This window comes from Erinaceus europaeus, chromosome 4 (genome assembly GCF_950295315.1).
Source record: "Erinaceus europaeus chromosome 4, mEriEur2.1, whole genome shotgun sequence".
Lineage (NCBI taxonomy): Eukaryota > Metazoa > Chordata > Mammalia > Eulipotyphla > Erinaceidae > Erinaceus > Erinaceus europaeus.
This window is the reverse complement of record NC_080165.1, coordinates 24204959-24218708: the sequence shown is the minus strand read 5'-3', so window position 1 is coordinate 24218708 and position 13750 is coordinate 24204959. Positions and strand designations below refer to the sequence as shown.

The 13750-nt window shown below is 40.4% G+C and overlaps 2 protein-coding genes and 1 pseudogene across 2 annotated transcripts in view; 2 read left to right on the top strand and 1 right to left on the bottom strand.

Annotated features, from left to right (window-relative positions):
* SLC25A17 (solute carrier family 25 member 17) overlaps positions 1 to 13750 on the top strand; it is a 55332-nt gene that overhangs the window by 36836 nt on the left and 4746 nt on the right. Inside the window, exon 8 of the mRNA XM_007523406.3 lies at positions 7311 to 7393. Coding sequence (XP_007523468.1) covers positions 7311 to 7393 — 83 coding nt within the window. The remainder of the gene's footprint in view (positions 1 to 7310; positions 7394 to 13750) is intronic.
* LOC132538013 (eukaryotic translation initiation factor 4E-like) lies at positions 637 to 2652 on the top strand (annotated as a pseudogene).
* Positions 855 to 13750, bottom strand: part of SGSM3 (small G protein signaling modulator 3) — a 421214-nt gene continuing 408318 nt past the window's right edge. The window contains exon 21 of the mRNA XM_060189023.1: positions 855 to 867. The gene's annotated coding sequence lies outside the window, so the exon portion shown is untranslated. The remainder of the gene's footprint in view (positions 868 to 13750) is intronic.

Sequence of the window (13750 nt, the reverse complement as noted above, 5' to 3'; positions counted from 1 at the left end):
CCTTTATAAAACTGGAGGTTGACTCTTTTAGTTCATTCAGGAGAAATCAGTAACTTAGATTTTCTAAAGCACTTAAAATTTCATATTTTTATTTTGTTATATATGCACTTGTTGGATAGTATGCCAGCTCCCCCTGGCTTCTGCTTAACCATATGCCTATATAGGGATAGATTTAATCCCATTCAAAGCTTTGGTCTATTTACATAAATCACTTTTACATTTACATAAAGCACCACACTCCCTCCAGGGCATTGGTGGTTTAGTGGTAGAAGTCTCACCTGCTCCACCCCCTCTCCTTGTCACACCCTGATCCTCTCCTTGTCACACCCTGATCTTCCACCAGTCACTTTTTGCTCCACCCTCTCTATATCACATCCTGTTTCCACCCTACTTGGAGAGTATAAAAACAGCTGCTCTTCTGATTAAAGACACTTGGAAATTGCTTTCTGGCTCCGAGAGTTCCAGAGTGTATCTCCTGCGAAGTTGGTGCGGCATGAGTTCCTGATCCCTGTCCCACGCAGCAGCCTAGATCGGCTCCAGTTGAGTTCTCTCCAACCCAGAGAGCACTAGCTCGGGAAGAAGCACCTTCAGGCTATCCCAGCATGCACTAGCATAATTATTAAGTGCCCACCTGGTTGAACATTTGCACTTATATGAATACATAAATATATATATTAAGGAAGTTAGCAGAGAACCTGAGGAGCATAGAGTCCTCTGTGCTGGATCCAGACAGAAGATTTCTCTGCAGAAAGGAGGATCCCCAGCGCACCAGGCCATACATGGACAGAACTCCATAAGACAGAAGGGATACAACTGGAAAAGCCACATGGAATGCATTAGCGAGGCCCAGACACCTGAAGGCAAAGACTGTGAAGAGAAAGTTAACAAAGGGGACAGAAATCAGCAGCTATGGATGCAGGATCCAGCCAACAGCAAGAGGCCAGAGATGCTGCTACTGGTCCTGGAGGCCAATGCTCAGCTGGAGACCCCCACCAAGACTCTGACTCCCAAAGTAGCAGAAACCTTGGGAAAGCAGGCCGAGGGGAAGAAGAACAATTGGGAGAGGAAGAAAAAGTGACAGAAGAACAAGAAGAAGGAAAAGGAGAAGAAGAAGATAAAGTTAAAAAAGCAACAGGAGACTGTACTGCAGGCACTCGGACCTAAGATGGCAGCTGTGGGACCAGAAATCACCCCTATTCCTAACCCTTCAGAAGAAGAGAAAATAGACTCTGTTCAGGAGGCTGCTAACCCAGAAAACTATGTTAGACATCCTTTACAGATGGGAACTCTGGTTTTTCAAAAATGATAACAGAAAAACTTGGCAAGCAAACATTCAGCTGATCTTGAAGTTTGATACTGTTGAGGACTTGGGCCCTGTACAACCACATCCAACTGTCTGGTAATTTAATGAATTTAATGCCTGGATGTGACTACTCACTTTTCAAGGACGGGATCAAGCCCATGTGGGAGGATGAGAAGAACAAGCATGGAGGCCACTGGCTGATCACGCTCCACAAGCAGCAGAGACAGAGTGACCTGGACCTGGACCACCAAGAACAGGTTTGTTGTTTAGGAAGACCGATATCCTGGAGGAGACTGTGTGAAGCAATCGTGACGTGGGAGCTGAACCTAAGCCTCTTGCTGCACTTGATGTGACTTCTATCTATGTTGCTAAGATCTAAGAAGTTCAGTCACCTTTGCCTTGTACTTCTGTGTTCATTCATGTATGCTCTTTTCCCTCCTGGCTAGTGTCCACCATCCCCAGAGCCTGTGGCCATGGTCCCGGCCCACAGTAACTGTTGAGTAGAACTTGTAGTAAACATTGGCCCCACTCACACGATTAAAAAGAAATTGGATTTCTATACCTGAAAAAAAAAATATATATATATATATATATAATAAAACAGTTATAGTTCCTGCCCTCTCAGAAGTAACAGGTAGATGAATAGGCAAATAAGCAAAAACAAATAATTACAGTTGAAGGAAGAACTATAGAGGAAGTGAACAGCATCCTTTTATTTAGAGAGGCATGGTCAGGATCTTCTTAGATTGTATAAATTGGGATGAAGTCCTCTGAGGTGACATATATAAATTAATACCTATAGGAACATTAGGACCTAATTGAGCAAAGAGTGTAGGAAAGAGGAGGAAATATGAAATGCTGAGAGACTGGTGAATGCTCAGAACTGAAAGAAGGGCTAGAAAGTAGAAAGTGGTTCAATAGGAAATTGGAAAAAAAAAAAAAAAAAAAGCAAGGAAGCATAGATGAGGACTAGATATCTTCTTACCTGTGCAAAACCTTTGAAAACTTTTAAGTGGGTTCTGTAGTGACCAGGGAAATGGCTCAGCAGTGAAGTGCAGAACTTGCATATGTGAGATCCAGAGTCTGATAAGTGGCATTACATCTGCTAGAGTCATGCTCTGGTTTTTGCAGTCTCATTCAATCAATAATTCTTTTGTGGGGGTCAGGCGGTAGCGTAGTGGGTTAAGCGCATGTAGCGCAAAGCGCAAGGACCGGCATGAAGATCCCGGTGTGAGCCCCCAGCTCCCCACCTGCAGGGGAGTCGCTTCACAGATGGTCAAGCAGGTCTGCAGGTGTCTGTCTTTCTCTCCTCCTCTCTGTCTTCCCCTCCTCTCTCCATTTCTCTCTGTCCTATCCAACAACAACGAAATCAACAATAATAAAAACAATAAGGTTAACAAAAAGGAAATAAAATTTTAAAATAATAATTCTTTTTATATTTTTATTTAATATTTTATTTACTTATGAGATAGAGACAGAAATGGAGAGAGAAGAAACAGAAGAGAGACACCTGCAGCACTGCTCCACTGCTTATGAAGCTTTTACCCTGCAGGTGGGGTTGGGGGCTTGAATCCAGACCCTTATATGCACATTGTAATATGTGTCTTAACAGATTCACCAACACCTGGTCCCCCAATCAGTAAATCTTTTTTTTCTCTTTTTCCTTCAGGGTTATTGCTGGGGTTTGGTGTCTATACTATGAATCCACTGCTCCTGGATGCTATTTTTCCCCTTTTGTTGCCCTTGTTGTTTATCGTTTTGTTGTTCTTATTGTTGTTGTTATTGCTATTGTTGTTGTTGGATAGGACAGATAAAAATTGAGAGAGGAGGGGAAGACATAGAGGGGGAAAGAAAGATAGACACCTGCAGACCTTCACCGCTTGTGAAGCGACCCCCCTGCAGGTGAGGAGCCGAGGGCTTATGCCGTTTCTTGTGCTTTGTGCCATGTGCGCTTAGCCCACTGCGCCACCTCCCGACCCCCAATAAATCTTTTTTAAAAAATAATTTTAAAAATGTTTTATTTATTTTTTTATTGTATAGGGACAGAGATTGAGAAGGGGGAGAGAGAGATACCTGCAACACTGCTCACCATTCATGAAGCTTCCCCCTGCAAGTGGGGACCAGGGGCTTGAAGCCCGGTCCTTGAGAACATTATTGGGGGTCAGGTGGTAGCGCAGCGGGTTAAGCGCAGGTGGTGCAAAGCACAAGGACTGGTGCAAGGATCCTGGCTCGAGCCCCTGGCTCCCCATCTGCAAGAAAGTTGATTCACAGGCGGTGAAGCAGGTCTGCAGGTATCTGTCTTTCTCTCCTCTTCTCTGTCTTCCCCTCCTCTCACCATTTCTCTCTGTCCTATTCAACAATAACAACATCAACAACAATAACTACAACAACAATAAAACAACAAGGGCAACAAAAGGGAAAATGAATTAATTTTTTTTTTTTAAAGAACATTATTACTCTTGTGTGGTAAGTTGGCTAGAAGACTAAGAAAAGGCAGGAGGACAATCTGGAGGAGGTCTTTTCAGTAACATAGGTAAGAGCTATTGGTGACCTAGACAATGGTGGCAGCGGTAGAAAGAAGAAAGAAGACGACAAATTGAAAATCTGTTTTGCAAAAAAAGTTCAAAGGACTTACTGATGGATGAAAGAGGGATGGTAGTAAGAGTATTTCAGCTCATAAAGATCTTTGTCTCAAAAATATTTTACTACTATCAAGAGAAAGACAGAGAGTCACCTATAAGGGAAATGTCAGCTGATTTCTCAACAGAAACTCTAAACGCCAGAAAGGACCGGCAGAACATATTCAGAGTTTTGAATGGAAAAGATTACTACCCAGGATACTCCATCCAGCTAGGTTATCACTCAAGTTTGAAGGAGTGATGAAGAGCTTTCCAGACAAACAACAGTTAAATAAGGAATTTCTTTTTTTTTTTTTTCCTCCAGGGTTATTGCTGGGCTCGGTGCCTGCACCATGAATCCACCGCTCCTGGAGGTCATCTTTTCCCCCTTTTTTTGCCCTTGTTGTTGTAGCCTCATTGTGGTTATTATTATTGCCATTGTTGATGTTGTTCGTTGTTGGATAGGACAGAGAGAAATGGAGAAAGGAGGGGAAGACAGGGGGAGAGAAAGATAGACACCTGCAGACCTGCTTCACTACCTGTGAAGCGACTCCCCTGCAGGTGGGGAGCCGGGGGCTCAAACTGGGATCCCTACGCTGGTCCTTGCGCTTTGCGCCATATGCGCTTAACCCGCTGTGCCACCGCCCGAACACCAATAAGGAATTTATCAGTAAACTGCCCCTACGGGAAAAAGAAGAAAACTAAATGGGCTTATATTAAAGGAAAATACTGAGTGATATCACTCATACTGGGTAAAGAAAGCAGACAAAGTTAGATGAAACAGTTCTTTTAAAACTGAGCTGCTGAAGGATGAATATGGGATGATCTCACTCTCAGGCAGAAGTTGAAAAACAAGATCAGAAAAGAAAACACAAGTAGAACCTGAAATGGAATTGGCGTATTGCACCAAAGTAAAAGACTCTGGGGTGGGTGGGTGGGTGGGGAGAATACAGGTCCATGAAGGATAATAAATGACATAGTGGGGGTTGTATTGTTAAATGGGAAACTGGGGAATGTTATGCATGTACAAACTATTGTATTTACTGTTGAATGTAAAACATTAATTCCCCAATAAAGAAATAAATTTTTAAAATTTAAAAAATAAAAAAAAACTGAGCTGCAGAACTGAGGTTATCAAAGGGCATTGGGGGGTGAGGATTAGGTTTCAAGGATGGAGGGGTCCAGTGGACTTGGTAATGGGGTATTGGGATTTTGGTGGTGTAGTACCATTTTATAGAGGTGTGAAAATGTTCTTCTTTTTTTTTTTTTTTTTACTATTTTACAGTGTTTACTGAGATTGAGTCACATTATACACTTTAAATACTTATAATTTCTATTTGTCAGTTTTAATCCAGTAAAGATGGAAAAAATAATATTAGACTCTGGCTTGGCAAATCTATCAAAAATAATAATCTCAGTCTTTGATCCTTAGGGTTATGAAGATTGATAAAGGGTGCTATTTTTTATCCTAAATATAATGAGGACCAGTAGAATAGTTTAAGCAGATACCATGGTTTGCATTTTAAAATAATCTGCCTACCCTGTTTGTAATATGAATTATACAGAGGAAAAAGTAACATGGGACACAAAGTGTATGGCCATTGCAGCAGTCGGTGTCAGAGTCTCAGTATGGTGGCCATGCAACATAGGGAAGTGAATGAACCTTGGAAGTGTTCTTGAGATAAAACCTTTCTCTTTCCTTTTCCTTTTTATATTTTCTTTCTTTTTATTTTTTTATTTTATGTTTTTATTGGGGAATTAATCTTTTACATTCAACAGTAAATACAATAGTTTGTACATGCATAACATTCCTCAGTTTCCCATATAACAATACAACCCCCACTAGGTCCTCTGTCATCCTTCTTGGATCTGTATTCTCCCTACCACCCACCCCAGAGTCTTTTACTTTGGTGCAATATGCCAATTCCAGCTCAGGTTCTACTTGTGTTTTCTTTTTTTTTTTTTTTTAATTTCTTTATTGGGGAATTAATGTTTTACATTCAACAGTAAATACAATAGTTTGTACATGCATAACATTCCCCAGTTTCCCATTTAACAATACAGCCCCCACTATGTCATTTATCATCCTTCATGGACCTGTATTCTCCCCACCCACCCACCCCAGAGTCTTTTACTTGGGTGCAATATGCCAATTCCATTTCAGGTTCTACTTGTGTTTTCTTTTCTAATCTTGTTTTTCAACTTCGGCCTGAGAGTGAGATCATCCCATATTCATCCGTCTGTTTCTGACTTATTTCACTTAACATGAATTTTTCAAGGTCCATCCAAGATTGGCTGAAAATGGTGAAGTCACCATTTTTTACAGCTGAGTAGTATTCCATTGTGTATATATACCACAACTTGCTCAGCCACTCATTTGTTGGACACCTGGGTTGCTTCCAGGTTTTGGCTATTACAAATTGTGCTGCTAAGAACATATGTGTACACAGATCTTTTTGGATGGATGAAAATGTTCTTCTAAGACAATTATAATCTTGTAAACCAAAGTTACCTCTGAAACAATAAAATTTTTAAAATAAAAACTGAAAAAAAGCATACTGTATTTTAATTGGTACTTAACATAACATAATGGAATTCAGTGATATTCAAATTAATGTCTTTGACCCTTTTTTAATGTAAACACATTATATGAATGGTGTAGTCTACAGAGATTTTAGCTAATTAGTGTTTATAAAAACTTTTTTAAAGGACTATACATCTTCAGTATCTAAATCTTCTCCATTGCTATAGTTTTCTTTTGATATAGAATTTTGCTCATAATTCTCTATAAAATAAAAGTTCTTGTGCTGGCTTAACTGAAAAATATTCTTTTTTTTTCAATTATTTCACTGAAAAATAGATACTGTTTACTAACTAGATATTTTTATTACTGTTTGATGTAAAACATTCCAACACAAGTTCCTCTGCAGGTGGAAATTAAGATACAGGAATTAGTGACCATCAAGACAACTCACTGGGGCTGGGTGGTGGCACACCCATTTTACAATATGCAATGTGCACATGTTACAATGTGCAAGGATCCAGGTTAGAGCCCCTGGTCCCCACCTGTAGGGGAAAAGCTTAGCGAGTGGTGAAACAGTGCTGCAGGTGTCTTTCTCCCTATCACCCCTATCCTTCCTTCTTGATTTCTGGCTGTCTCTATTCAATAAATAAATAAAGATACATATATATATTTAAAAGACAACTCACCTGGGAGAGCGACTACTTTGCCATGAGTACTACCCAAGTTTGAGCCTCTGGTACATCTCATGGGAGTATTATAACACCAAAGGAAGCTTTATCACTGGCCAAAAGTAGGGGGACAGGGGAGAGAGAAAGATACAAAAAAGAGTTATATATAGTAATAATTATTCGTTCTTCTTCCCCAGTTTGGACGTCACAGACTAAACCCAGAAAACAGAACATTAGGGAGTCTTCGGAATGTTCTCTATCTTCTGCACCAACGAGTAAGGTGAGCTTTATAGATACATCCCATTCTGTTAGTACTCATCTCTGTCAAAGGGTTTTAGGATTTGCTTATTTTTCACTATTGCCCTGGAAAAAGCATCCCAGGAAGATTTGCCTTGCATGCTGTTTTCAGATTTTTCTCATTTTAGGGACATAGTACAAAAAATCAGATACATTTTTAAAAATTTGTATTTATTTGTTGGATAGAGACAACCAGAAATCATGAGGAAAGAGAGTGATAGAGAAGGAGAGAGACATCTGCAGCACTGCCTCACCACTTGCAGAGCTTTCCCCCTGTGGGTGAGAGCTCTAACCTGTATCCTTGCACAACCAGGTGCACCTGGGCCACCATCAGGCCCCAGACCAGATACATTTTCTTTGATAGTTACAAGCATACAGAACTCCTTTAGGAATGAGGCTCTTCCTATCCTCTAGTATAGGCACTGTATACCTGATAAGGGCTCCCTTGATGCCCTGTTCCTTGACCCCTCATAGAAATGAACAACTACTGCATTATTCACCAAAGAGTGGAAGCAGCCTAAATGCCCATCAACAGATGACTGGCTAAAGAAGTTATGAGACATATATTCCATGAAATACTACTTTGCAATAAAAAAGGATACTGTGTCCTTTGGGGCAAAATGAAAGGGACAAGAGGAGATTATGCTTAGCAAAATAAGTAAAGAGATGAAAACAGTTACAAGGTGATTTTACTCCTATGTCAGATCTAGAGATCTGATACACATGAACTTGCAAAAACAGAAACTACAAAAACCAGAAGCAAGCAATTATCTTTGGGAGGTGGGATGACAGGGACACAGGACTTTGGCAGTGGATGTGGTATAGAGTTATCCACTGTAATCTCACACTCTTGTAACATACTATTAATCACAAATTTTAAAAAAATGACAAAAAGGAAACTGGAAAAAAAGGACAAAATAAGAAGAAATGAGCGGCTATTATAGAGGATAGTCATAGGAGGAATGGGATAGAGGGATAAGTAAGAAGAGTTAGAACATTTATCATCACAAGGACAGTGGTAATGATGGTCAGAGCAGCTAACATTCTGGAGTGTGAGCTGTGTAGGAAGCACTGAACGAGATGCTTTACATTAGTAACTTCAACTTCATTCTAACAATAGACCAAAAGCAGCAGTCTTTATTCCTCTGCTTTATTTAAACATACTAATCCTGAGAGAAGTCAAATTGGGGTCTCCTCTGAAGCAAAAACTGCTATAAGCTGATTACTATTATTAGATATATTTTGAAAATAAAAACATTTATTATAAAAACAGCTTAAAAAACTATTCATCACACCAGCTGTTGGTAAGAATATAGAAAACTGGAACTTTCTTATGCTGCTATTGGTAATTTAGAGCAGGAAAACCACTTTGAAAAGCACTTTGACAGTTTTTTTTAACTTCTTTATTGAGGAGGATAATGCATTACACTGTCACATGTGTATCATTTCATTTTGCACCCAGCCCTAACAGTTCTCTTCCACACTTCCCTAGCCACCCCTACTTCCCCCAGAGTTCCTTGCTTTGATATAATACACCATGTCTAGCTCATGTTTCACATTGTCTTATTCCTTGATATTTTCTTAAAAGGTTAAGCATGCATCTACTATAGTACCCAGTAATTGCATTTCTTTTCTTATTTATTTATTTATTTATTTATTTATTCCCTTTTTTTTGTTGTTGTTGTAGTTATTATTGTTGATGATGATGTCATCATTGTTGGATAGGACAGAGTGAAATGGAGAGAGGAGGGGAAGACAGAGAGGGGAAGAGAAAGATAGACACCTGCAGACCTGCTTCACCACCTATGAAGCGACTCCCCTGCAGGTGGGGAGCCGAGGGTTCAAACTGGGATCCTCTGCCATTCCTTGTGCTTTGCGCCAAGTGCACTTAACCCACTACACTACTGCCTGACTCCCTTCTTTTCTTTTTAAAGATTTTATCTATTTTATTTTAATGAGAGATAGATAGACAGACAACAGAACACCTCTCAGCTCTGGCTTATAGTGGGACTGGGGATTGAACCTGGGACCTCAGAGCCTCTGGTTTGAGAGTCTTTTTGCATAATCATTATGCTGTGTCCCCAGCTCTAGTAATTAGTAACTGGATTTCAAAGTAGTTATCCAAGAGAAGTAAACTGTCTACATAAGTGATTTCAACATTACTATTAATAGCATCTTTATTTGTAAGAGTAAAAAACTGGAAATAACTCAAATATTATCCTTGAGTAAATAGATACACAGGTTTTGAGATATCTGTGCAGTAGACTACTGCTCAGAAGTGAAGAAGGCAGTACTGATGGATGCAGCAATATGAATGAATCTCAAGATAGTTATGCCAAGAAGCCAGAAATACTAAATAACTCCATTATATAAAACAGACAATGCAGATAACCTATAGTGACAGAACGTAAATCAGTGGTCACCTGGGATCAGGGAAAAAAGGGTTCTAAAGAGACATGAGAGTACTTTGAAGGTGTTGAATTCACTTTGTTGAATGTGGTGATGGTTTCCTGGGAGTATGTATCAGTCAAGTCTCATAAGGCTGAAGTCCTTTAAACTTCAATAAAGCTATAAATACATTCATAATTGCCCTTTCTCCCCACCTCCTCTTTCCTATCCCTTTTCTTTCTTTTTTTGTAATTAGTTTTATTATTTTTTTATTTATTATTGGATGGAAACAGAGAGAAACTGAGAGGGGAAGAGGAGGTATAGAAAGAAAGAGGCAGAGACACCTGCAGCCCTGCTTCACCACTTATGAAGCTTTCCTCTGCAAATAAGGACCAGGGGCTTGAGCCTGGGTCCTTGCGCACTGCAACGTGTACACTTAACCAGGTGAGCCACATCCTGACCCCTCTCCTACCCCTTTTCTAAGAGGTAATGGTATTAACAATTAAGAACACATATTTCCGGGATATTACATATGATGCATATATATTTATTTTTTATTTTTAAATATTTTATTTATTGAATAGAGACTGAAATTGAGAGGGAAGGAGGATATAGAGTGGGAGAGAGAAAGAGTGACACCTGCAGTACAGCTTCACCACTTGTGAAGTTTCTCCCTGGAGGTGGGGAGGGACCAGGGCTGGAACCTAGATCCTTATCTGCTGTAACGTGCACTCAGCCAGGGTTATTGATGGGGCTTGGTGCCAGCACTGTGAATAAATCCACTGTTCCTGGAAGCCTTTTTTTATAATTTTTAATTTCATTTGACAGGACAGAGAGCGTTTGAAAGGGGAAGGTAGCTAGGAAGAGAGAAAGATATCTGCAGTCCTGCTTCATAACCTGTGAAGCATCCCCCCAGCCCCACAGGTGGGGAGCAGGAGCTCGAACCTGGGTCCTTTTGCATGATGATCAGTGTGCACTTAACTGGATGGGTCACTGCCCAGACCCTAAAGCATATAGTTTGAGGGTCTAGGGATGTAGCTTAGAGAGGAACAACTCCTGAATTGTACCACGGAGGTCCGAGGTTCATCCCTAGCACTTCTTCTCCATTTCCCATATTCCCCTCAAAATTGATGTTTGTGTGTTTGTTTGTTTTGCTGCTTAGAATTATGTGCAAGATTCTACCACCCCCAGTGGCCATTTTACATTCCCCCCCTTCTAATCTCAGAAAGAGACAGAAGAGAGTCTGGGGGCCGGGTGGTAGCACACCTAGTTGAGCACACATGTCACCTTGTGCAAGCACACATGTCACCGTGTGCAAGCCCCTGGTCCTCACCTGCAGGAGGAAAGTTTCACAGTGGTGAAACAGAGCAGACCTCTCTCTCTGTCTCTCTTTCTCTCATATGTATATGTCACTTTATTTATTTATTTTAGATACAGACAGAAATTGAGAGGGAAGAGAGGAAGAGAGGAATAGAGACACCTGCAGCACTGCTTCACCATTCATGAAGCTTCCCCTCAGTAGGCAGGGGCCAGGGGCTTATACACTGTAACGTGTGTGTTGCGCCGAGTGTGCCACTGCCTAGCTCCTTCTCTCTTACTCTCTTTATATCCCCTTCCTCCCTCAGTTTCTGTCTCTATCCAACAAATAATTTTTATATTTTATTTATTTACTTTAATGAAAGAGATATAGAGACAGACAGACCAGAGCATTGATCAGCTCTGGCATATAGTGATGCAGGGAATTGAACCTGGGTGAGACCTCACAGCCTCAGGCATTAGAATCTTATACATAACCATTATGCTGTCTCTCCAACCCCCAATATATGAATTTAAAAAACAATAATTTAAAAAGAGAGGAGAAACTGTTCATAGAGCTTCCCTCATTTCTGTACTCTATACTCTCATGTGCAGTGACCCAAACTCAGTTCCTTATGCATGGCAAAGAGTGCAATCTAACAGATGAACCATCTCCCAACTCCTACTTACTCATTTTTATACAAATAGATTTATATAGTAATACTGTTTTTGCAACTTGATTTTTTTTTTTGTAAAAATTAATATCAAAGGGAGTCAGGCGGTAGCGCAGTGGGTTAAGTGCAGGTGGCGCCAAACTCAAGGACTGGCAAAAGGAACCAGATTTGAGCCACCGGCTCCCCACCTGCAGGGGAGTCGCTTCACAGGCAGTGAAGCAGGTCTGCAGGTGTCTGTCTTTCTCTCCTCTTCTCTGTCTTCCCCTCCTCTCTCCATTTCTCTCTGTCCTATCCAACAACAATGACATTGATAATAACTACAACAATAAAACAACAAGGGCAACAAAAAAAAGGGGAATAAATAAATAAATAAAATTTAAAAAAAATAATATCAAAACAGCTCTTTATGTCAGAATCTATTTTTTGTAGAAGCTGCATTATTTTCTGCTGCATAATATACTACCATTTATTGGCCAGTTTACTTGTATATATGTTATAATTTGTTTGGGGGGGGGGATACCTAGTAGAGTGAATACCAGTTCAGGTACCTGGTCCCTACCTGCAGGGGGAGGCTTCCACTTGTGTGAAGTAGTGCTGCAAATCTCTATTTCTCATATGTCTGTCTCTCTCTCTCTATCTATTTCTGTCACTTTCTTTTTCAATTTCTCCCTATCAGGAAAAAAAAAGGAAAGGAAAGGAGGGAGGGAGGAAAGAAAGAAGGAAGGAAGGAAGGACTTAGGGAACAATGGATTTGTCATTTGGCACAAAGTACAAGCAGTCACCCTGGTGACAATAAAAAAAAAAAAAAGGTACTGGTTATAGTTTGTTTCCAGGTTTTTACCTTTACAAACTGCTGAGTTAACACCCTTATGAGTTGTGTATACACAAGTGGTTATAAATGTAAAGAAAACTTGTAGAAGTAGAATTATCTTTAATTATCTTAAATGGAACATAATTTCAAATTGTTGATAGGCTTTGCCCCCACCAAAAAAAAAAAAAGTGATACTTTCATGTCTGTCAGCATTGAGAATTAAGAAAGATATATTGACAGCTAGCAACTAAGTGAAGAAGTATTAGGATTTTCTGTTTTCAAATTCAGTGTGTTTTCAAATATTTTATGTTGTTTGGTGCACAAGGAGCCTTATGAATGTGGAAGGACAGCTATATTCCCACTTTTACAGACCTTTTCTTTCTTTTTTAAATTATCTTTATTTTTTTATTGGACAGAAACAGCTAGAAATCGAGATGGAAGGGGGAGACTGAGAGGGAGAAAGACAGAGAGACACTTGCAACCCTGCTTCACCACACACAAAGCTTTCCCCCCATGGATGGGGGCCAGAGGCCTGAACCCAGGTCCTTGCACATTGTAACATGTGTGCTCAACCAGGTGCACCACCACCCAGCCCCAATGAACATCCCTTCTCCTCCTCCTCCTCCTCCTCCTCCTCCTCCTCCTCTTTCTCCTTTTATTGGATAGGACAGAGAGAAATTGAAAGGGAGGGGAGATAGAGAGGGAGAGGAAAAGATAGACACCTGCAGAACTTCTCCACTCTTCATGAAGCACCCATGCCCCTTGCAGGTGGGGAGTGGGGGCTCAAACGCAGGTCCTTGTGCATGGTGATGTGTGTGTTTAACTGGTGCACCACTGCCCAGCCCCACCCCCCATCTTTTCTCTTTCCTTTCCTTTCATGTTAATATATTTATTTATGAGACAGTCAAATAATCACTCTGGCAGTGTCCAACATTACCCACTGCACTGCTTCATTCACCCACGTAGATGGAAATACATTAAACACATGTCGCTTTGAGTACTTGAAGTATGATCAGTGTATAAAACTGAGTGAACTTTTTTTTTTTTGCTAGGGTTATTGCAGGGGGGCTCTGTTCCTGCATGACAAACCCACTGCTCCCATCAGACAGTTTTTCCTTTTTTTTTTTCTTTAATTTGATAGGACAGAGAGAAATTGGTGGGACAGAGAGCA